Source organism: Synchiropus splendidus, chromosome 19 (assembly GCF_027744825.2).
Source record: "Synchiropus splendidus isolate RoL2022-P1 chromosome 19, RoL_Sspl_1.0, whole genome shotgun sequence".
Taxonomy (NCBI): Eukaryota; Metazoa; Chordata; class Actinopteri; order Syngnathiformes; family Callionymidae; genus Synchiropus; species Synchiropus splendidus.
The window spans coordinates 13,170,705-13,195,491 of record NC_071352.1 but is presented as its reverse complement, the minus strand read 5'-3'; the positions used below and the strand labels follow the sequence as shown (position 1 = coordinate 13,195,491).

The window sequence follows — 24,787 nt, the reverse complement described above, 5'->3', positions numbered from 1 at the left end:
TATTCAGTTATAATGTGACATAAAACTTGACAGTACCCCTTTAAAGACTATATTTCCCAGCATGCACCACGGCTAACGCGCCTGGTTTGGCCCTGCACGCGAGCCTTACGAAGACGTCACGAGTTCCCGTGGTGATCATGGGAATGACAGCGGGCAGCTAGCATCACTAAGACAGCCAGGCGACTCTCCGAAGACAGACCCGTTGCGGGTCAACATGGCCAATATCACGAAGAAGGTGTCGTGGTCCAGTCGTGCGGACGATTCTGGCGCCGCCGGCGAGGGAACGCCGCTGCTGAACGGTTCTGAGAAGTCCAAACACTCCCGACAGGTACAGCTAGCGTGGCGGCTAACAGCTGTTAGCACCCGCACGATCTGCTGCAGACGTATTTTTTTAAGTCTGAAAAATGACGCCGTTGTTTGGTCACCTCTAAATCTAAAAGACGACTCCGGTGGTTTAGAAACGCAATGACTAGCAAGACGCGGTTGTAAACCTGCTGTGAAAACTGCTATTCATCTTTGAGTTTGTCATCACATGAGAAGTTTTCTCTCGCGAAGGAAACAAAACAGTCAACTGGGAGGTTGACGAGTTCGTATTATGATTTCCTATTTCAAACCGTTCTACATGGAGAATTGACTTGCCACATTCAGATGCATGACTGAGTTGCTGCCGAACCAATTTACCATGTGATACCATGTGAATGATACTGTTTTGCACATGCCTGTGCTCCCCTCTCATAAGTCTTAACCACCCAGGTTTTGGTCTCCAGTATATTCATGTGCATAAAGCTACTCAATTTATAGACATGCTGATGTAATGTCAGTATGGGAACAAAACTAAAAATTCCTCCTTCCTCTTTCCACATGACTTGGATTAAACATTAGGCTCATGGACTTTGTGTGCCACCAGTGCCAAAGGTGGAATTCCTCTACTAAAGAATGTCTTACTGTAATAAAATGTTCACAGTATTTCTGTAAAACTTATTTCAGAGAAGAAAACATAGCATAGGAGAAACACTAACACAACAATATTCTATTATTCTTTAAAACATATATAGCCATCTTGCAGTTGTAATGGTTTAAACAAACAATTTATCCACAGAGGATTATGTTCAACAATGTACGTCTGACAATATTTAACATTTTTACGCAGCAGTCTGGATCGAGTGGTGCATCTAATGTTGGACGACTGAGCACCGTGGATTTGGAGGAGGAAATCACGTCTGAAGAGGTCATTTGTTTTGTTCACTTCTTTTGTCTATGCGACATTATTTCATTTTTTTCTGAGCTGCACTCATTTATTTTGAAATGCGAGCGTAATATGTAACTCTACTGGAAGTTTATGGCAAATCAATGATCTGTGGTTTCTCCTCGCGAGTGCTTTTGGTGGCATATTTACATGGATTTGTCTCATAACACAAATTCACCTAGGTTCCCATGAATCATCATGGTTTCCTAACAGAAAGCTTGTTGTTTGGGTGCTTTAGTTGTTTTCCCCAATAAAGCATTTCATTCATACCAGCACATTAATTGGCTAATGTGCTTCAAGCTACACTGGTGAAAAAATATTATACATTCTGAGGTGCCTTTTGGAAAAGCATCTGATTAAATATAAACGTCTTTGTCCTTGAACATAAAAACTTTTGTCGTTCTCTTTCCATTAGTGGCTTTCTCATTGATCTCTGCAGTCTTGTGACTTCAGTCTGAGAATACACGTGCTTTTTCAATTGCTCAGTCAGATAGCAACTTTGTTTATCATTCTGACAACAGTTGTTTTCAGTAGCTGACGGTGATGTGATGTGATGGGACCCATGTGATTTTCGTTTTCATGGCAGCCTGACATTTACGGCTGAGTTTAGTTCTGCCTCAAAATCAGTCAGAGCAGCACTGGTATTTTTTAGAGTGCTTGTAATATATCAATCTGTTATCTGGGCATCTTCTTTCTTAACTGATCAGTGATGATGTTTTTTATATATATATATATATATATATATATATATATATATATATGTATAGTTGATGTGATAGACAGTCTGTATAGTTGATTCATAGATAATCTTTAATTCATTCCTTTTGTAAATTTCTCATTTGGTAAAGAAAGGACAGGGCTATAATGTTTTTGTAAGGCTTTCATGTCACCATTGTTCTGTACAATTATGTATGAATTGCGCTTTGTGTATCTCTTTGCAGGAGTCTTTTCGGGGACGGCCCAAAGAAATTCCTCATAATGAGAAGCTACTGTCACTTAAATATGAGGTCTGACTTCATTTTCTTTTTAATTTTTTTATTATGATGGTTAACTTAACATGCATGCATGCATGTATGTTATCTTTTTCTGTTTCTGCAGTATTTTCTTTGTTTCTGCAGTGTTGTTTGTGTGCTTTGTCTATGTCTCAAATGCGTTGTTGTTTGTCTTTGTTAGTCTAAATCTAATCTACTCTGTCTTCTCTGTATAGACCTTTCTTAATATTTTCTTTTCATTTAGACTAGATAATAAAAAATGTTTTAATGTGGACACAATGTCAGTAAAAAGCACACTTTCACCTGTATAGAGTCTGGACTATGACAACAGTGAGAACCAACTCTTCCTGGAAGAGGAGAGGAGGATGAGTTACATGGTGAGTGTTGACCAGATGTATTGATTCACGGAGTCATCACTTTGAATAGAATCTGAAATGCAAAACATGTTGTACTCTGAAGAGTTTCCGATGTCTGGAGATCAGCCGCTGGGTTGTTTGTGGTCTCATCGGCTTCCTCACGGGACTCATTGCGTGTTTCATTGACATCTCGGTGGAGCAGCTGGCAGGAATCAAATATCAAGTGGTGAAGCGAAGTATCCACACAATAAACTGCATATTCAAAACATTTATTCTGCATTTATTATTACTTCTCAACATGTATTTAATCCTTTTAATGTAAAGGTATTTGGCATCAGTTTCCTAAACAGCCTGCCTGCAATTATGGAAGGGGAACTTAGTTGAAGTGGTTTGTCTTGTCACTAGAGTTAAACTTCCTTGACTGTTGACCTCTTGTAGACATAGAACAGTTCACAGACGCAGGGGGCCTGTCCATCTCCCTCATCCTCTGGGCTGTCCTCAACTCTGCCTTTGTCATGGTGGGGGCCATCATTGTCGCCTTTTTTGAGGTGAGGCTCAAAGAAAAGGGTTCTGAACTGCATTTGTAATTCTGAATATTGTACTCCTATTCATTCTGAATTCCCCACATGTTGAAAGCCTCTGTGCAATAATCAGTGTATGAATGTGCCTCTCTGTTCCCTTCAGCCGATCGCTGCTGGAAGTGGAATTCCTCAGATAAAATGTTACCTGAATGGAGTGAAAATACCACGGGTAGTTCGACTCAAGGTACTTTTTTTTCCCCATCTGTCCATTGTTGATTTTCATTCATGAATTATCTTTGAATTGTATTATCTATTATCTTTGTATTGCATTATATATTTCCTTATCTGTAATGTCTTTGTTGTCATTGGCTGCTGTGACACGTTGAATTTTAAAAAGGGACTAAAAATGACATCTAATCTGAATATTGATAAAAAAACGCTGAGTCTTATGTTTTACATTCTGTTGTCTTCCAGACTCTCCTGATAAAAGTAGCTGGCGTTATTTGTTCGGTGGTCGGTGGCCTTGCTGTGGGAAAGGTAAGGCCTTCATGAATCGGTGTAAACAAACGCCATTAATAAAAACTGGAGTACATGACTTCTTTTTTTTCCTGATTTCAGGAAGGCCCAATGATTCACTCTGGTGCTGTTGTTGCTGCTGGAGTCTCCCAAGGAAGAAGCACCACTTTGAAAAAAGACCTAAAGGTCAGTTTTGGTCACGTCACTCCATTCATCTCCCGGAAGACAAACTGTTGGTTTTTCATCCGTGGGATTTGAAAGAAGCATTTTTATTGTAAACCTTGTACTCACCTCAATTTACACTCCAGACAAACAGCTCTTTCATGCCTTCAATTTTTGTGTTGCTTAGATCTTTGAATACTTCCGAAGAGATACAGAGAAGAGAGATTTTGTGTCTGCGGGAGCTGCAGCTGGTGTTTCTGCTGCCTTTGGGGCCCCTGTCGGTAAAATAAAAACGGATACACTGTTCTAATTTTCCTGTTCAAGTTTTTTGACATTAAAGTACTCATGAATATTCCAGATGAGAAAGAAGTAAGTGCTTAGTATTAGGTCTGTGAGAATGTTTGTTCCTCTTTTTCACTTGTGGGGTAACATCAGGCAAATTAAAGTGTTGTGATACTGCATGCCAGGTGCTTTTTCTTTGGCTCCTTTTCTGACAACTTATCATTGTTGATGTTCTGCCATCCTCTGACTAGTTTAACTAGTTTGTTCTTACAATGTTCCTCACTGTGACTCTGGAAAGTTGTTCATCTGTTATACCTCACCCCTTCTAATGTCATAGATTGAACAGCTTCCAATTCAGCACAGACGCATGTGTCACTCTTTGTGTAGTCATTGTGCTGTTTTTGCATTTTACAGGGGGCGTTCTGTTCTCCCTGGAGGAAGGGGCTTCTTTTTGGAACCAGATGTTAACATGGAGGATAGTAAGTCACTGTGCAGCATAACTCTACCAGCATCAGTTGAAATTTAGCACTCAATCTCACACTCAAGTTCTTAACATGCTCTTGTCATCCTTCTGTCTCTAGTTTTTTGCCTCTATGGTCTCCACGTTTACACTGAACTTTTTCCTGAGCATCTATCATAGCAATCCGGGTGACCTGTCTAACCCAGGTCTCATCAACTTCGGACGCTTCGATAGTGATGTAAGAAATCTGAACTGTACACCAGAATACCTTGTTTTTGTTTACCTCTGGCTATTTTGCAGAGTGTGACGTACAACCTGTATGAGATTCCATTATTCATCGCCATGGGAGCCATAGGTACGCTGAATATTTGTCTGTAGTGGCGCCACTTCTCTGCACTACTGTGGCCGTGCTGTAACTTCTACTCCTAAATCTCTGCTACTTTTACCAGGTGGTTTGTTGGGAGCTCTTTTCAACGTCCTCAACTACTGGCTGACCATCTTTCGAATCAGGTATGACGGAAGCGGAGCAGCATGTCATTAAAACTCACAACAAAAGGTCTTATGACTAATACATGAAGATTGTTTTGCGTGTGCCAATACAAACATTGTCTCTTTCCAGAATTGGGGTGGAGCACACAGTTCAGGGTTTTCCTCTCCAAACAGCTTCTAGTTACCTTGTGTTTTGTACACTATGAGTTGAATCAACAACAAGCAAATGTCTGGCTGTTCTTTTTGTCGTGTTTAGCTTTGGAAATAATACTTCCTGCTTCCTTGTATGGATACGTTTCATAACATCAGATTTGATAAATATAGTCACGAGTCTGACAGATTTAATCTTCTAAAACACCACTTAAATTCTTTGCAATGTGATGCCGTCATGTTAAGACACATATGTGATATATAGTTACTGTTATATTTGCATATATGCAAACTTAATATGATTATATTGTCATACCATATAAGGTGTTTTGCTGCATGTGTGGTGTGGAAGTAGTCTTATCGCCCATCACAGACTTGCAAATATAGGAAGCAAATATAGGAAGTGATGTTCTACTTGAACTGACCTGTAATGTTCTTAATAAACGCATCAGCCTTGAGCCCATGAGCCTTTTGGCTATACGCCATTAAACCTACCCATGCAGGTATTTCTATATGGTTTGGTGGCTCTTTTAAAATTCAACATTTTCACTTCCAGTCACGCTCTGCTGCAAATGTGCGATAAGATCAGGTGAAACCAATACGTTTATCTCTATCCAGATCAGGTGCTTTAATCTCATCTATCCTATGTCGTATTTTAGGTTTATATGTGCGAAGATAGCAGATGATGACTCATGTGAGACAAAGTGCCAGGTTAAATTGTGCATGAAGGTGAAGCTGGTAAACAATAACAACATTCCTCTTGTCTCAGTGGACTTTTGTTCGGAGACAAGAGACTGTTTTGGTTGACCTTTCTTGTCAGTCATTTTTTCTGCTGGTGTGTTTGGGAAGTTCAAACTGTGAGAAATGTTTGTGATGAAGCCACAAACTAATGTATTCCCAACAGATACGTCCACCGGCCCTGTCTGCAAGTGATGGAGGCCATGTTGGTGGCTGCAGTCACTGCCACCGTGTCTTTTACGATGATCTACTTCTCGAATGACTGCCAACCTCTGGGACCAGACCACACTGAGGAGTATCCGCTGCAGGTGCACGGACAGACTTGCTGCCAAAGCCTTTCATTTTCCAAAGATCTTCCTGGTTCAAACTTGCTTTAGAGTTGTCATGATGTGAAACTGTTTTATTCATTCATTTTCTTCATTCAATCTTGCAAATTATTCTGTGTGACAGATGAAATATGGCCACAGTAGAAAGCTGATGCAGATAGTTTTTGCACTCTTTTTCTGTAAGCTTGTTTTCTTTTACATGCAGCTGTTCTGTGCGGATGGGGAGTATAATTCGATGGCGACTGCCTTCTTCAATACCCCGGAGAGAAGTGTCCGCAGCCTGTTCCACAACCAGCCAGGTCTCACCCTTCGATGTACAATATGTGTATCAGTTGTGCGTTTAGTTGAAGGAAACAGATTGCAATGAGATATGTCAATATTATTTCAGGAACCTACAACCCCCTGACATTGGGCTTGTTCACCATCACCTACTTTTTCCTGGCCTGTTGGACCTATGGACTGGCTGTGTCTGCTGGAGTCTTCATCCCGTCTCTGCTGATCGGAGCAGCCTGGGGGAGGTTGTGTGGAATTCTGCTTGCCAGCACCACATCTGGTGGATCGGTGGGTTTTTCTTATCACGTGTTGCATGTGGAACAGCAATCACCTGCCTTGTTTTGATCTTCTCATTGGCTTTCTTCTGCTCCTCCTCCTGTCTTTCTTTCAGGTCACCTAAAGATTAACTGAAGCTGTTGAAAGCTTCCATCTGTTTTTGTTATGCAAAACAGGCACCTGTAATCATTCAAACAAAGTATTGTGCTGACAGGATAATTGAATACCGTGTGCAGTCAGATCAAATTTAAGACTTGAAAGGTTGTCTGAAGGATACTTTTAAGCAATAGGCAAAATCTTAGAAACCTATACCTCATAGTGTCTACTGTAACCTTTAACAATAAGTCACATTTGCTGAAGAATAATTGATATTCTTAGCTGTCTGTGTAGCCAGAATGTTGCTGAAGTGAAACGCTTCGAAACCTGCTTGATTTCCTTTGGTTTTCTCTCCAGGTTTGGGCCGATCCTGGTAAATATGCCTTGATCGGTGCAGCAGCTCAGCTTGGTATGCACCTTTTAAGATTCCATTATTGGAGTATTGTTTGGCGGAATGTTATTATTTAATGATGCATTTTGTGATGTTTTTCAGGAGGAATTGTGAGGATGACTCTAAGTTTGACTGTCATCATGGTGGAAGCCACTGGAAATGTCACATACGGTCTCCCCATCATGCTCGTCCTGATGACAGCCAAGATCGTAGGGGACTATTTTGTGGAGGTATGTTGTGACGAAGTATGTCTTTATGAAGAAGCTGGGATTAAACTGCTGAGAAAGTTGGCAGAATTGATGTGCTGGTGCTATTGCTCATTTGGATACCCAACTAGAACGCACCAAGTATTGAAACAGCTGAACAAAGCATCCTTATTTTACTTGTGTGACATGTGTTTTCAACCTTTTAGGGGCTCTATGACATCCACATCAAACTGCAGAGTGTACCCTTCCTGCACTGGGAGGCTCCAGCCACATCCCACTGGCTGACTGCTCGGTACTTCCAGGATCTCTCACTAAAGTCTTCCTCTTGTAACCGATGTGTTGTGATATGTAGTGGTGGTTACATTGCAGTGTAAAAACACCAGTATATGAGTTTAGGTTCGGTCAACTGATGTTGTTACAGTGAGGTGATGAGTTCTCCAGTCACCTGCCTGAGAAAGATTGAGAAGGTGGGACACATCGTGGAGATCCTCAGCAACACCTCTTCCAATCACAATGGTTTCCCTGTCGTGGTGCAGGTTCCTGGCAGTGATAAGGTACAGCTGTGTTTGTTCCGGGTTAAAATGTTGCAGAACTTGCTGATGAACTCACTGTGCTCCACCTGCAGCCACCAAAACTGTGCGGCCTCATTCTGAGATCTCAGCTCATTGTTCTCCTGAAACACAAGGTGGGAACCAGAAATGAATAAGATGGACTTCAGGCGCTTGACTTGTCTTTCACTTCCCGTCAGGTGTTTGTGGAGTTGGCCCGTTCCCGGCTCCACACGAGGAAGCTCCAGTTGAAGGACTTCAGAGATGCCTACCCTCGTTTCCCGCCAATTCAGAGCATCCACGTGTCCCAGGATGAGAAGGAGTGTATGATGGACCTCTCTGAGTTCATGAACCCAACACCTTACACGGTTCCACAGGTAAGTCAGTTCCACCAAGGTCAAGTTCCAGATGCACAGAGATTCTTCAAACAATTCTTCTGTGTGCAGGAAACATCTCTTCCTCGAGTGTTCAAGCTCGTGAGAGCGCTGGGACTGAGGCACTTGGTGGTGGTGGACGATGAAAACAGGGTAAGGGTCCATGCTGTGTGAAAGCATCGCACTGCTTTCTCACCCACACAAGCTGCTATGTGGTTAGTTTTGGCTGATCTATCATTCTCACACACAATACTGACTCACACCCTGACAAAAATCTACTTCATACAACAATGAAGTTTTTAAATATTTCATTGTTTTTTGAAAGCTTTGTATTGTTACAATTATTGTTATTATTTGTGTTGTTAATGTATTGCACTTTCTTTGTCTTTTGAATATACCACTACTCCATGGTTTTGTAATTGTAATTTTCAACCATAAGTACACTTCTATTATTCCCAAATGACAGTGGGTAATAAGTATTTGGTCACCCACATGAGATGCATGGGTTCGATCGATTAAGTAGGACCGAGTGCCCTGGCCGTGTGTCATGATCCTGTGCTGATCAGACAACTTGTAGTGAACGGCACAGTTTAGGACCCACATGTCCGTCTTTTTGGAGCTCATTCCTTTAATGCTGGCCATGCTCAAACGCCATGATTCACGGGTGCATGCCGACTTCTGTGACATCCACAGTGGTAGTCTAACTAAAATAGATCAAAACATGCGGCGACTTTGCCCTAGTATAGTGGTTACAGCACATCCCTGTGATTGATGGCATATGTCTCTTGTGAATAAATATTTATCCATGGTATCAAAGTAAAGAAGGCCATTTATGGTTCCACAGTTCCATTCCATTCCTGCACCTGGCAACAAAATAATAATAATACTCTACCACTCCCATCCCATTAGAAGAACTCATGTCACAATACTAGTACTTTGTTCCCTGGAGTTAGTATTTAGTTCCCTCAAATTAGTACTTTTTCCCCTGAAATTACTATTTCATGGGCTGATCTTCCTTATTTTGTGGGCACGATTTTATTTTTATTTTTTTGCCATGTCAGGTCTGGAGCTCCTTATGTACCAACTTATTAAAAAGAGGCTCTTCTGGCCTCCACTGGTTTCCTGTATCAATGGCACCTGTTTGAAGCTCAAACAGTCACACTTTGAACTACACTGTGGCCAAGACAAAAGAGCTGTCAAAGGGCACCAGAGACAAATTGTAGACCTGCACCTGGCTGGACAGAGTGAAAATGCTATACACACACACAGTGTCACTGAACACTGACACCTGCTGGACATTAAAGATCACTGCAGGCAACCTGCCTGACTACACAATATCAGTATTTCAATATCATTTAAGTGTTTTCATTCATATTGTATTATTCCATATCTTTAAATGTGAACATGTGAAACAATGTGAATGTGAAGTCTGTGACGTTTCTCCAGCGGTGAGTGTCTCTTTTGGCTGGAAGAAAATGAGCTTCTCACTCATGTTTTGTTTTGTTGCAGGTGGTTGGACTGGTGACCAGGAAAGACTTGGCCAGATATCACTTGGGCAAACATGGACTGGAAGAGCTGCAGCTGGCTCAGACATAGGACTCATGCTACGTGAACAGAAACTGAAGCATTCCATGTAGTTGAACTGAAACCATCACAAGTGCCTAACTGAAGAAGCCTGTCATTGTCAGCAGCCAACACTCCTTTTTTTTCGTCACAGTCACTCATTCTTGATAGCAGAAAACACTGTCACCCAGTCAAACACTGGAGCCACTGAAGGACAATTCAGCGTCAGGATGATGAACAAGGGGCTGATGAAGATTCTGGTAGATATTCTGGGTTGATCTAGCAGTGTCTTGGATTCAATTCTCGCGCTCCCAGTGCTGGGAGGGAGTCGGCTAACTGTTGGACGTAGCATCTTTATGACGGCTAAATACGAAAGGTGATAAAGCGGTTTGTGTGGAAAGATTGAGTGACTCTGTGAAGCTCTTGGCCGTTTAAGGTCTTGCTTTAGTGTTTTGTGTTGTTTTGCATTGAAGTGATGTTATTTATTGATGCGGATCACTTTGGGTTTTTAACACAGAGTGAAAATGCCCAGCTGTAGTTTTAACAATGGTGGAAGATGATCCATGTCCTGCTGGGTCAGAGCCACCGCCACGTGCACCTCTCACGGCTGACATCAGTACGCCACCTTCACATACATTTCTGTGGTCATCAGTGTTAGTTTCAGTGGCGTCCCCCCGTTTTGTTGCCATTCTGCAAACAAGTTTCTCTTTTATAACCACTGGACAGGACGTGAATGAATAAAAGGATATGATTTGTTGTTAAACCGTCTCAACTCATCACCATGGTTACGCGTGCTTTTCTCTTGTACCACTAGATGAGTCACAGGTTGTATTCATCAGACGGGAAAGTTGTTTTTTTTTTTTTTATTGCAAAAAATTAAAGTATAGTCATGAACACTGTCAGATTGCGGTATCAGACGGGAAAGTGATTTCAACCGATTGTGCCTGGATTGACGCCGAAGCGTGTGACGTCACACATGAACGTTAGTTGTGTGTGTAGGATTGGTGTATCTATTCTTGTGAAGACCAATTCAATTCCGGCAGGAACACCTCCTTGTGAGAACATTTGCCTTTAGGACCATTGACAAGACTAAACTGAAATTCGAAGGTTAAAGGTTATTATAGGTCATTACAATTGGCTTTAAGTTTGGTTTGTGTGTGTGAGTGTCATTGTCTGCGCTTTGTTTTCTCAATTTTATAGCCACTAACCAGTTTGATGTGAACCAAGTCCATTTTTTTAAGATAAGAACTCCTTTGTGAAGGGATGAATTCAACTTACCCTCATCTCTCTATTATTTAAAACCGATATGCATAGAAAAACAAATGCAATCTAAGCAAAAACATCCATGATCGAAGTGCGGCATACAGAGGAATAAGTGTTGTATCGAGGCATGACACAGCTGACCGTTTACTTTCACGGTCCACAGTTTGCAGAAAGAAATCAAGTCCATAAACCAAAGGAGCACAGGTGCCTCTCCAGAGACATAAATACAGGCCAGTCGCTCGCCTACTTGTTGTCTGCTGGTTGTTGTCGACAGGCAGCAGTTCAGTGCTAATGGCCGTGTCAGACTGGGAGGGAGCTCCTGACTGACTTTAATGAAACCAAATGACTGGAGTGTTTTCTCAGGAAGCCCCGGGGTCATGCTGCTTCATTATGAGCCGCAGTTGCACTGGCGGAGTCTGGATGATGGCTGCCGATACTTCACAACCCACCCATGTGATCCTCCACCAACAACCTGTGGTGACTCCTGAAATGAAACACATTCCGCTCCTGTCCTCCATACTATATAGATTATAAACAACGTAACATCCTGTGCGTGCGTGCAACATTACCACAGCACATGCACGTGCAGCTTTATGGAATCGGCTGGCAAACAGGTTGCTTTTGTTGATGTTTTTCACTACACAATGGCCAGCGTTTCCACTACTCTGAATGGACTTGAAATTCTTATAAAATCTAAATTCTTATACAAATATTTTCAAGACATTAAAAGAGCTGTAGCTGTAGTAGCTGTAAGGTGATAAAAAAACTTGAATATAGCCGCCATTGTGATTTCTTGCGCTATTGTCAAACTGATGCAAAATAAACAATATTTTGTTCTTTAAATGTAAGTATGGATCCATCATTAGTTTCACTAATATACCAAATTCATTCAAATTGAAAAATGTGGCTTCTTGTGGCAAATATTCTTATACCATTAAACTGCAATAAATTGACATTATTTAATCACAAATTCTCTTTTTTTTTTTTATTGAATCTCACCCCAAATATTTATATATTAATAACTAAATTAATGTTAGATTCATTATGTGTTACAACACGTTCTTGTATGGAATTGAAGCATGAAAGCATGTATGATCCTTGTATTTAACACTGTTCCCTCAGATAAGACGTGATGGACCTGATATCTTCTCATTCACTAAAGGATAAATCTAATCTCTTCTAACCTTCTAACGTGAAGTTAAGAGGCAAAATAGAGTCGCTACTGTGAACAAGAAGTTACCTTTCTTGTACCAAAGCAGCTCCAGGATGCTGTTCAGCTCTGGCCTCCCTGAGTCAAAGGTGTCATACCGCTCTGTTCTGCGTCTTCATGCTGGAATTACCATCGCGAGGTTTGTCTTCAGCAGAGATCCTTTCATTGCCTCCATGTCTTTCCATCAGAATCTGCTGCTGTTCCTGATTTATATTTCCCACTGAGCAGTACTAGCATAATGACTTTCTCTCCCTCAGACAGAGAGACTGCTTGCTGACGCCGCCCAGAGGTTACTGCTCGGCCATGCTGGTGATTTTGCACTGAAGCTGTGAGATTATGGCTTTACACTCAAGGTTTTAGGGTTCTCTTTCACAAGGGCGGCAGTGAAACTCACTCAAGACATGTGAAGGGAACATATGGATCTGAAGCCGGATCTATAGCTGCTTCATAAAGCGGGTCAATGTATACAATATTTCTGCTTTCACACTGACCTGTCAGCGACTGATCTTTCTGGACCTCTGGCTGAGCATGGAAGATGCTTTCTGCTGGTGGAAACAAGCGCACTGAAGAGTGAAGTGAAGGGTGTGGTCACCGATGGAGTCAGGGCTTTGAGGAAATGTGATAGGGATGAGGCGTGAAAGAGTGATGGATGGATGAGAGAAGAGGATGCGCGAGAGAAATTGATAACAAGTAATAAAAGTATTGGAATGGGAAGTGAGGGAGGAGAGAAGGAGGAGAGGGAGGTAAAGGATGAGCTCATTGCAGTCTCTGGGCTGATGACAGAGGCATGAGAAGGGAGGGGTGGGGGCTCGGGGGTTACACTGCCTGTCTGAAAATCCACGGCCAGCGTCTGAGCCACTGCTGCAGACAGATGTGACTGACCAAGGTTCTCATTTCAGCCTGGAGTGAGTGAAGCAGAGGTGTTGGATTTTCAGCAAGAAGAAGCTCCTGGTCTCTGCTGCCTCCCTCCCCCATCCTCCTCCTCTCTCCCTCGCTCTCTCTCTCCAGCTCCACACCCAAGGAAACCTTCCTGGAGTCGCCGACTCTCACTCCGCTCCTCCCTTATTCCATCCCAGCGGTTTTGCCAGAGTAAGAATCCGTCACGTCTGAGGTGGAGATGCTCGCCTGACTTCTCTTGTTTCCAATCCTGTAGTTTTTTTTTGGGTGGATGCTTCCCTCTGTTTGAGGCTCTGCTACCTGTGGAGGTTCCCCGGTCTGCCAGTCCCACAGAGAGGCACCATGCTGGGATTGGACGTGTGTGAGTTTGGGGGTCAAGTGCTGGAGCTGCTGTGGCTGACCGTGTGCTACAGAGGTGAGGCGTGGTGTGTGCGTGACCACCGCTATACGTGTGAACTCATCTGTGATCCTAGTTGTTGAAGGATCACATTTCATTTATCATTTGTCATGACACGCATGTGCTGGATACAAACCTGCTGTGATGCTATATAAAAGTGTGTGTGCACTTATGACTAAACTCCTCACATATTAACTGGAATCTCTACATGTAAATGACCTGCGGGTGAGCACGACTTTTTGCACCTGATGTGTCTCGAAGGCGGACATTTTTACGTCCAACAGGCACCAAATCGATAGTTATTGATCCCATTCTATAGTGTGTGCGATCATCCAAACACTGCTGTGACTTCACAGGTGACTAAGCTTGACGTCACTCTCTGAACTGATGTCAGCGGTCAGTCAGTGATGTAGCTCCAGATGAAGAAGTCTGGAGCTCCTGCAGTGACCGCATCATGCACTGTATGTGCGGAGGCGTGAGTCGCTGGTGTGTGAAGGAGCAGCAGCAGTGCTGGGGCTTCCCTCCTCCTGCCTCCGTGTGGAAGTCATGAGCTTGCAAAATGAAGCTGAATGTGTTTGACAAAGAAAGTTTAGAGGTTTGAAGTAATTCAACTGAAAGTTGGTGAATAAAAGCGGTTTAGCGGAGCTGTTTGACTCTATGTTTCAAAACTAATTCACATTATCAGATTATTGTTGGTTGATGTTTATAGAAATTAGATAAGTTAAATTATTTTTAGGATTATTGAACTCATCTATGTATATGTTTATGTTTATGTATATATATATATATATATATATATATATATATATATATATATATATATGTTTTGTTATTTTACTTAATTTATATTTGCAATTCATAGTGACCATCACTGTTATCATCCTTTTTCTTCTTCTTTTTTTTTCTTCTTTATATTCTTGTATTTATAACTAAAGTTCACTGCCAGGTATGTAATGGTTAAAAAATGTTAGTGGAAAGTGGTGATTTTTCCCCCCTCGGTCCGATGTTGGTTGGTTAATAGTAACGGTAGGACAGTGTGAAAACTATGTGTCTTCAGATGTCGGATATGAAGGTGCTTGAGATGAGAGGAGAGGAGAAAACACAAGGGCAAGTGGCTGGTGGTTAAGAAGGGACGTCCAGGAAGTGAGAGCCCATGAAGATGGACTGCAAGATAATGGAGAGGAAAGAGGAGGATGAAGAAGATTAGAGCAAAAAAAAAAAGAAAGGTCAGAAGGCTGTTTAGTGAAAGTGCTCAGAAAGACGAAGATGGAGGGTTTGTTTTAAATGTAGGACAGAGAGGGAGGCTGGAGGGTGGGTGCCTGGTGTGTGTTCTTTAGTGGCTGTCAATCCTCAGACACTGGAGGAATTCAAATCCGGCTGTTTCTGTTGCCTCTCCCCAGAGACCCTCTGTTCCTCACCACTTGTCTTTTAAAGGAGCGGCCTTCTCTACTGGAAGGTCTCACGCGACATAGTGACCTAATCTCTACACATCATCAGCTGGTGTTACAGATGGATTCAGAGATGACTCACACAATCACGAAAAACACACACACTTTATTAGTGCTGGTCTGTTTCAGAACAGGACGCTGTTGGCAATGGGGTGTGTGGTTTGGTTTGTCAAGCTCTTCCATCGTGGACGTGTCACAGTGGGGTGTCACATTCAGACAGTTTTTTTAATGTGTTTACATTGTTGGGAAACACATGTTGTGTTCTCATGTTTTGTGGTGACCTCTCATTGCCGTCATGCTTTCTCCAGCCTCTCACCTTGAACTTAACCATCCAAAACAAAACCAGGACTCTGAACCATACATCAACTTAGGGGCAATGACCTAGTTATTTTGAAGTCTTCGATTCATGGGGTCCAGTCAAATGGTCCCCACAAAGGCATCAGGTCCCCACAAGGAGGTGTTTTGGCAAGAAATGGTTCCCACAAGTGAGGTACATACACACACATCACATCAGGTTATGTGACTTGACTGGCCTCTCACAAATCCTCACACATTTGTCCCCCTCACACGTGTTTGTTGTGAGTGGAATTATAAGGAGATTCAGTGTTGAGTCCAGGAATCCAGTCCCTTTTGTTTGGGGTTCGGCTTCTGTCTCTCTGTGATGGACTGCCCACCTGTCCAGGGTGTCCCCTGCCCCTCCTCTGAGGCAGCAGTCCCCTGTTGTTGTGGGAATAAAGTGGTGTGAAATGAAGATTTTCGCTCCTGTCATTTCTAGTGAGGACTGGAGTATTTATGCTCTCTGGATGTCACGACACAGAGCGAACTTAACACCATATGTGATGAGAATTGTTGTTCTGGAGGGAATAAATCCAAGCAGGTCATGAAACATGACACTTTGAGTCAGTTCACATGCGTGACATATAAGTAATGAGCTCCTGGCTGGTCGTGCTGAAGAAGAGCCGACAGGCTCAGCGGCACCGGATCGATTCTGCTCCTGTCACGTGACCTGCTCTATTGCTGATGTGTTGATCTTTAACTGCTGTGCTCCTCACTTGGACAGAATCCTCTTCACGCGCCGCCTCGGCTGCAGGGCTTTTGAAAGTGTCGGTGCTTTTGGGGCTCAAAGGAATATTTAAAATGGGGAGCGTTAGAAGGGAAGAATCATTCTGTTTTCTGTCACACTCTGTAGTTATGTGGGTTCAGGGAGTAGGATCTTACTGCTGCTAAAATGCAGCTTGTACCCTGGTGAGTGGCCTGTCTGACACTCACACTTGTGAGGAGGGACATGATGTTCCTTGACTCTTCTGCTGACACTGATCAACATCAACAAGTGAATATCTGGTTGCCATGACACCCGAGAACACTATTTCCCAATGATGCACAGCTTTGAAGTAATGAACTGCATCAAGAATTGAAACTCATGACTGTGAATTCAGAAAATAAATAAATCTAGAAAAGCGTTAAAATAACTAAATACATATATATCGATGTAATTGAATAAGGAAATTAACATTTAAATATGGAAGGAGAGAAACAATGAAATAAACATTTTTGGAGATCATTTTATGGACGTTTGTGGGAGTAAAGAAACAAAAGCTACGTGGAATGAAATAAAGTAATAAATAAATGTAGAATTGAATAGTAATATGCGGAAATAAATACTGTATAATGACAACTATATGTGGAGATAAATAAATACATCTGCAAGTAGGGAAATAGGTTGACATGAATAATTGTATTTGCAAATTTATTTTCGAAAAAGCCTTTAAAAGCAGATCAATTAAACTAATATTTATGGAAGTATATATGGAATTATTGAGAGTATGTGAAAATATGAAGACAAACATTATAATACAAATAGTGATAAAAAAATAAAATACATATATATATATATATATATATATATATATATATATATATATATATATATATATATATGTATATAATATAATATATATAATGTTTGAAATACCATTCGAGTAAAAGTGTAAATACTAATTTATGAATGTTTTTCTTCACTGCCAAACACTCGTCTGTCTTACAAGTTTGCTGGTATTTCTGGTCCCTCTTCCATCGTGGCCTCGAGCCTGCGCTACTCCTGAACAGACTGGTTTGTTGATTTTCTCTAAACATGTTGGTTTATCTGCGAAGACATGAACGCTCTGCGGCATATTCTCACAGCTCTCGGTTTTTGGCAAAGATTTTAGCTTGGCGCTGAAACAGAAGGGATTAGATGGAAGATCACTTCTCCACGCTCCCTTTCGACTTCTGTTGTCATGCACACCTGCAGTACTTGCTGTGCCACTGCCGGTGAAGCCACTTGTGCAACGTTTCTGGACTTCTACAGCTCAGATTAGATCACAGATGGACGGTTGGAAGAGACATTTTGTGTTTAATCCCAAACACTTTGTGGTGGTTTTAGCTGCTTGTTGCACAAATGTGGCTGTTTTTTCTCGTCATTACAATGGAACTCAGCTTTCCATCATCTTCTTCAGAGGCTTAACTGCCGGCCTGAATAAACCACGTTGTTCATACTGTAATGACTCTTTGTCCACGTGATGAAAGTGGCTGTGGTTGATATTTCTGATGTCTGATAACTGCGTCATTGTTTGTTTTAACCTGGTCATTGGAATCTGTTTTCATGGTGGTCTTCAGACTACAGTGCAACTGAATGGACTCCATTCTTCTGGTCCTAAGATGAGAACCATGGTCTCAGACTCAGAGGTGATGTTCACTTGACATTTTGATTTCATGGGTGATTCTCTTTCCATAGTGGTGGTACATTCTCCTCATGCTCATGCCTTGAAGCCAACAAATCCACAAGACTGAGTTCATGTATCTGATGCACCAAAAACTCACCTTCACAGTAGTGATTTACAATGGATAATAATCTGACACAAGGTGCAGTCTTCCATCTCATGGTGCTGCTCCAAATGCGACATGGTGGGATGAAAACCAGAGTCACTTAACCAGTCAGTTGTGCACAAGAGAAACACAGCAAAGGTGATGTCACCGTGCAGGGAGTTGAAAGCGTTGCCATGGTAACGGAGGAAGGCAGACGAGTTTGGTCCTGGTGGGTGCGGTATACTCTGAAACAAAGAGACGTGTACGCACGCGTGCATTTTATCGCCACCCTGCACACAGTGGAGCACAGCAGCTCTTATATCAATGGTTCACGCTCTCACACCGAGCTAAAGTGACCTTGCACCTAATAACTTCAACTCACAAGCTCATCATTCTCTTCAAACTTCAGACAGTTGATATATTCTCACACTGAACTGGCAACATTTTTATCTACCCAGCAGCCCCATGCGACTCCTCGCTCACATTCCAGCTCCTCTGTGATGCAACCGAGAAGCTGGGATGAATTTTCCAGCCCGATTGTGGAGCGGCATCTTGGTGTTAAATTGCCATCAGATGTTATCTGGCATGGACAGGTGACTTTGCACTCCTGGAAAGACGCAAGAGACTCATTTTATAATTACAAATATTGGGTAATATACTGGGGTTGAACGGACCTGCAACCATGTCGCGTAACAAGCCACCCCAGTCTGTCTGTTTTTTTCAGGTGTGGCAGGTTATTCTGGCTTCTCAAGATATTTTTCACTTTAATAGGTTTGATGTTGGACAAGAAGGATCTTCACCTGGAGGAGGGCGACGAAGAGAGACGCCTCAACTACAATCCACCGGCCCAGAAGTCGCTGCAGGAGATTCAGGACATGGACAAAGAAGACGAGAGTTTGGTAAAATACAAGCAGACGCTGCTGGGGATGCAGGCTCCAATGACAGGTGCGTGGCTTCCGACACTGCTCCATGACAGGCATGAGTCCACTGAGCCAGGTCGATGCTGAAACTGAAATCGCAGTTGGTTGTCATCCACTCCAGACTAGTGAGCTAAGCTAGTGAAACCCTGTTTCTATCACTGCATTTGACAATGTTGATGACAGAGGTTAAGTTTTTTTTTTCTTATTGTTCTCTGCACATCCAACTGGGTGGAGGTCCACAATGTGTTGACTTGTTTTGCAAGTAGCTCTGTCACCTGTTACCCCGGCTTGCTGGGACTGAATGATCACCTGGACGTGAAGGAGAAACTTTGAACGCACTGACAGTTACTCTGTCATAGAAACCCTATCAGTGGCGTGTCAGGAGCAGGTACACACAGTGAAACTGCTTGCCTCAGCTTCTCTTCTTGGCAGCTCATATCAGATTCCTCCGCTGAAACAAGACCCCTTGTTGCTCTGTGTGAACTCAGAGCTTGTCTGCAGTGAAGGTGACATCATCACTGTTTTACAAATAAAAGAAAAAGAGATGCTGACTAAGCTCATTTTAAGCAGCGAGGGAAAACGGAGTCACTTTGATCAAACTATGCTTCACCTCCTCAGACTCGTCCGTGCCAAACATCCAGGTGACCCGGATGACTCTGCTGTGTGACGATGCTCCTGGAGAGAACACCATGGACCTGACAGGTGAATCGCACTTCTTTGATGGCGTCTCCTGTCATAAATATATATATATATATATATATATATATATATATATATATATATATATATATATATATATATATATATATATATATATATATATATATATATATATATATATATATATATATATAAATTAACCACAGTACATTTATTCATTTCAATGTTTTATTTAACTGAAAAGCTTTGACCGTCGATGCAGCATTTTGTGCGGAGCGACTGCAGTGGGTGTGACTCACAGTAGTACTGCTTCGTGGACAAAATTAACATTTCCCTGGAATAAAGGCATTCGCTGGGGAGGGACCCATTGTTCTCCGAGCAGAGCCGGTCTGTAAGCTCATAAAATGAAGGCTGAGTCACAGTGGACGACACGCGTAACTACAGCTGGCTAGCACCGTCCAGCCAACAGTACAATGTGGTTCAAACGTGTGTATTTGGTCAGCTGATTTGAGTTTAAACTCTGAGTTAAGGTGTGTTTAAAATAACAGGAATTTATTGTCCAGTAGCCATTGTTTTGAAATCCCTGATGCCATCCAGTAACGTCGGACCAAAGGTGGAGCCTTGCGGAGCCCTACAGAATACTTTTCATGACTGGTCTTTTGTTTTTAGTGGCTTCCTTTTTTCCTGCTGGTGAAGTGCTGACAGTCAGTGAGCGGAAGTCGTCTCATGATGGAGCTAAAGTTAGCAGCAGCAGCAGCAGCATATTAAAGCCTGCCGGATCATGTTTCAGCTGGACAGCCACGCAGGCACCAGAGTGGGCCAGAGATGGACTTTACCTTCTCTGCTGATCACATTAGACTCTGCATTATCAAAAACAGAGCAGCGCGTTGCTTTGATATCCACACACTGCGGCCTGCGTTCCAAAGATTACAGACTTTACACCCAGTTTGTTGGATCACATGACTCCAGCAGGGCAGGTTCATAACTGATGTCCTTCATGCACATCTTATAGCAGGTGAATCATTTGCTTGTTGTTCTTTTTCGCAATCGTGGTGAGACAGAGCTGCAAAATCAATACAGCTAATTCATGGGTCGACGTTTGTGTGTGTGAGTGTGAGACGCACAGGTAGACAACCTTTTCGACTGACCTATTTTCTCAGCCAGACACTCCTGGGAGGAGCAGCACATTTTCTCCTCTTCGACTCCAGCCAGCAGTAGTGAGGAGGGAAGTGAACATGATGAGAGTTCATCTCCCTAAATTCCCCACTATGAAGACTGTTGTGGGGGAGCGAGACCGTTTAATGATGATTTTAAATAATATAATAAATAATATAATAAATTAAAGAGGCCCACAGCACCCTCTCTCTGGAAATCTCTGTGAAATTCTCAGGTCAACCGAGACAACGTGGGGCGTCCGCAGCTCTTTCTTGACCACAGAATGCTCACGACTGAAGCTCTGTCTGTTGAGTCAAATTTTCCTTCACTTGCGAGCAAGACCCCAAGATACTTCAGTCCTCCACTTCATCTCCAATGATCACACTGACTCCAGGTTCAGGGGGAGTAGTCAGTGGGTGAACAGACCAACTGACCTGTGTTCTCCTGGCTCCTCATGTCCTGCAGGTTTTCAAACCACCCGATTCCTTACTGAACCAGGTCATGAAGCCATGATGTCGCTTAACAACATGGGTCAGACATGAAGCTCTCTCCTCCACTGACTGGAGGCTTTTACTGAAGGGCGCCAGTGTGCTTCATATATATTTAATGGGGGTGACACCAGTGGGAGTCAGACCTCTCACCCTGGGCTCCACCTCAGTGAGTCCGCGCTACGTTCCTCTTTTCCACCTCCTCGTGCCACGTCTGTCTTCAGTCCATCCCTCTATCTTTGCTTCATCATCGCCTCCCAACCCCCCCCCTCCCCGCTCCATCCATTAGCCAGCACTCACGGCGGATGGTTGGTTTTAAATTGAGATATAAAGTGATTAGGCTGTGAATGCATTTCTGATGGTTGCGCTTTTAAAGTGGCCCGCCCCGCTCCATCTCCTGCCGCTAAAGGGGCACATTACACTCCCCCGTGCCATGGAGACACGCGTTTCGCTGGAGCAAGCTTGTTTTTTGGCAGTGAATTTTGAACATCATGTTCAAATACTGCAAGTCCCATGATGCTCTGAAGCTGAGCCACTTTCAATGACAAATGCTGGTTAAAGGTTACAAACTCTGCACTCTAGCTGCAGAACAACATGAGGTGGTGGTGATGGATTTATCAGGTTTTGAAACGATAAAAAAGCTGTACCTGTTAATGCTCAAAGTTCACCGACTCCTTAACTGCTGATATATAGAGTGAGTCAAGTGTGAGCACATGACGCGTCACTGCAGCTGTCTTCTTCACGTGTGACTGGATTGTTTATGTGTCATTGGTCAGGTGACCTCAGCGCTCAGGAGCCAACGTTCGTCCTGAAGGAAGGCTCCACTTTCAAACTAAAGATTCACTTCAAGGTGAGAGTCCGGACAACAAGTGAGCGTGATACAGCTTACATAATCTGCTGAATTTCCACTTCATGTATTTCCGCTTAAAATGGTCAGAGAGGACATACTTTGACAAATCACATCAGTCCTTTTGAAGCTATTTATTTTATTTCTGCACGTTCGTCAAAAGAAACCACACTTTGTGACGTGTTTGATGTAAATTAACTTTATGGCAGATGAAGCTGTATCGCAACCAAACTTTAAACATGCATTAAGACATTTTTGGTTGGTTGCTTCCCGTCTCATAAATATCAAGTTAACTTGTTTTGACCAACAAACAATGACTTGGTTCTTCACAGAATGACAACATTTTACGGATGACTTTTTATCACGAAGTCACAGTTTGTGATTGACAGTGCTGCTGGCAATGATGGGGCCCTTGTTCGCATCTGCCATTTGTGTTCGGAAACAAACGTGACTGTGTTGTGACTGGCTTGTGTGTGCGCGCAGGTGAACAGAGAAATCGTTGCCGGCTTGAAGTACTATCATGCGGCCTCCAGAAAAGGCATCAATGGTAGGTTGTCATGTCCGAATGTGGCCATGTGAACCTGACATCTGGATTCTGAAACATGCATCTCCGCAGTGGACCGGGCCTCATACATGGTCGGAAGCTATGGCCCGCGGGCAGACGAGTACGAGTTTGTGTCCCCCGCCGACGAGGCGCCGAAGGGGATCATCTCCCGGGGAACCTATCAGTTCAACTCCAAGTTCATTGACGACGACAAGAATCTTCACTTGACCTGGACCTGGAATATTGACGTCAAGAAGGACTGGGATTAGATGGAAATGTGGCTCCACCTCCTCCTCAGTCCATCCTCTGATGATAGATCTCATGGTACAGAGAAGAAGTCTCGTCCTCCTCCCTCTCATCTCAGTCTCCTCCTCCAACTTTTTAACCCTTCATCATCCCTCTCTTTCTTAATACTCCTCTTTGATAAAGACCCTCTCATCACCTCTTTGCTCCACATGTCCTCAGTTCCAACCACCATCAGGGGATAATCCTACTGTGGGAGTAGCATCTACTGTAAGGTAGAAAAGGCCCTGTATTATATGCCTCCTGACACTTCTGCAGCAACATGAAGAAGGAGGGCTGTTCTCTGCTTTAACAGAGCCGCTGATGTCACACAGAGGCTGTTACGATAGCAGCCATTATCACTATCAGTAGCCAAATAGCACCATTGTTACGAACAGTTCACCTGCTTCAAACATGTTGACCGTTTGACAGCGGCGCTGGAAATTTTAAATTGCATTTTGATATTGATTTATGTGCTGATAGGTCTGAAACGTTTTGCTACCATTAGGATGAGCTGGCATTTAAGGGTTAAACCGAAGACCTGTCCTACTTAAAATAACATTTAAAGTAATATGCGATAGCTTCAACGCCTACTGCGAGCATTTTAATGAGAGTTATGAACTAAAGTCCGAGCCTCAAACTTGCGGCTGCTTTTTCAAAGTCTCACTTGACTTTAACTCTTTCAGGAGAGGCTTCTTAGCTCGACAATCACAACACTAGGTCCACACTGCTGGTCCTGCTGAAGGTGTGAAGCACAGCAGGGGGCAAGGAAGAGAGCACACCTGAAGAATCAAACTGGAGTTCATCCAGCCGTGACACGGCACCTTAACAAACGTAACGCAGCTGCATAGGTGAATATACAAATAAGATTATTACCTAACAATAGCTGGCCTCTTTGGAGTTTTGATGGACAGGAGGGATGAATTATTATTTTGATGTCCACATTTAAGTCAGGGGAGGACCATCATGGCATTGTAAAGTAACGTTATCTTCTTCAGAGCACCAGGTTTCTTTGGGACTGGCGGAACAATGTATCATAGGAAGACATGCATGTGTGTCGCTCACTGTGGGATGACAGCCACGCTCATATCTCAAGATGTCAACACTGAAGACGGACGTTCTGTCAGAAACTCATTACCATGTCGGATATAAGGTGTCGTCGTTGTCGCTGAGCATATTAAACAAGTTGTTGTGATTGAGACGTCCATGTCGGCTTGTTGGGTGTTGCATGGTTTAGCAAAGATTCCTTTTTTACGACTTTACTGTCAAGATACATACAAGTGACGGAAATAAAGATTGTGACCATGAGACGGACGCCGGTGTGAGTCCAGCGCAGCGTCCTGTAGCTTTTAATAAAGAATAATAAATGACATTTTGATCGCATTTGTCTTTAAAGAGGAAGCCCGCAAATGTGAGTCACATCAATAAAGAATGTTCTTTCTCTTCCAAAGATCCACTTTCTTACTGAAGATAATCCCCTGGAGTCCTCTTAGGTTTACGGGTGGAGATAATCCGGGAGGTGGTGACCTGGAGGGTCAAGGATCAGAATCAATAATCTTAATCTCTGTGTGAAAGATTGGAACCTAACACAATCTCAAAGGCTGTAATGAGTGTGACTTGGTGGGACAAGTCAAAATGGCTTAGACAGTGCAAGATTAAACCTTATTCTATCTCCAAAATTTGGTCGCAACAGGATTTGAATTTGAAGAAGCTTAAGCCTCTTTGTGGCCTGTCAGCATGGCGTCATCTCAGGTTGAAGGCCTCCTGTCAAGTGAAACATTTATAAAATCTGAGTCCGAAATGCTCACTCTTCCATTCAAATTGTTAATTAAAGTGCAAGCTCAGTGAAAATTGTGTGAAGTGAATT

General features: G+C 42.8%; 2 protein-coding genes across 4 annotated transcripts; both read left to right on the top strand.

Annotated features, from left to right (window-relative positions):
- Nucleotides 1-12,610, top strand: clcn7 (chloride channel 7). 2 transcript variants are annotated; one of them, XM_053852144.1, is made up of 25 exons: nucleotides 1-328; nucleotides 1,154-1,228; nucleotides 2,188-2,253; nucleotides 2,550-2,615; nucleotides 2,698-2,830; nucleotides 3,033-3,142; nucleotides 3,279-3,359; nucleotides 3,590-3,652; nucleotides 3,734-3,817; nucleotides 3,981-4,074; nucleotides 4,490-4,554; nucleotides 4,657-4,773; nucleotides 4,836-4,890; nucleotides 4,985-5,045; nucleotides 6,079-6,220; nucleotides 6,444-6,537; nucleotides 6,627-6,799; nucleotides 7,241-7,292; nucleotides 7,377-7,504; nucleotides 7,687-7,772; nucleotides 7,902-8,034; nucleotides 8,106-8,165; nucleotides 8,229-8,405; nucleotides 8,475-8,555; nucleotides 9,912-12,610. In XM_053852144.1, the coding sequence occupies exons 1-25, from the start codon at nucleotides 215-217 to the stop codon at nucleotides 9,996-9,998; spliced, it is 2,397 nt and encodes a 798-aa protein (XP_053708119.1). In that variant the 5' UTR covers nucleotides 1-214; the 3' UTR covers nucleotides 9,999-12,610. The 2 variants fall into 2 exon arrangements, with proteins under 2 accessions (XP_053708119.1, XP_053708117.1); XM_053852142.1 differs by having other exon boundaries at nucleotides 4-328; nucleotides 1,151-1,228; nucleotides 9,912-12,609.
- A 661-nt stretch (nucleotides 12,611-13,271) lies between these two features.
- On the top strand, nucleotides 13,272-24,755 carry arhgdig (Rho GDP dissociation inhibitor (GDI) gamma). Of its 2 annotated transcripts, XM_053852679.1 has the most exons (7): nucleotides 13,272-13,527; nucleotides 13,592-13,750; nucleotides 18,796-18,969; nucleotides 19,563-19,646; nucleotides 22,024-22,097; nucleotides 22,578-22,641; nucleotides 22,711-24,755. In XM_053852679.1, exons 2-7 carry the CDS (start codon nucleotides 13,678-13,680, stop codon nucleotides 22,905-22,907), a joined length of 666 nt encoding a protein of 221 aa, XP_053708654.1. In that variant the 5' UTR covers nucleotides 13,272-13,527; nucleotides 13,592-13,677; the 3' UTR covers nucleotides 22,908-24,755. The 2 variants fall into 2 exon arrangements, with proteins under 2 accessions (XP_053708654.1, XP_053708653.1); XM_053852678.1 differs by having other exon boundaries at nucleotides 13,272-13,750.
- Nucleotides 24,756-24,787: the final 32 nt, after the last annotated feature.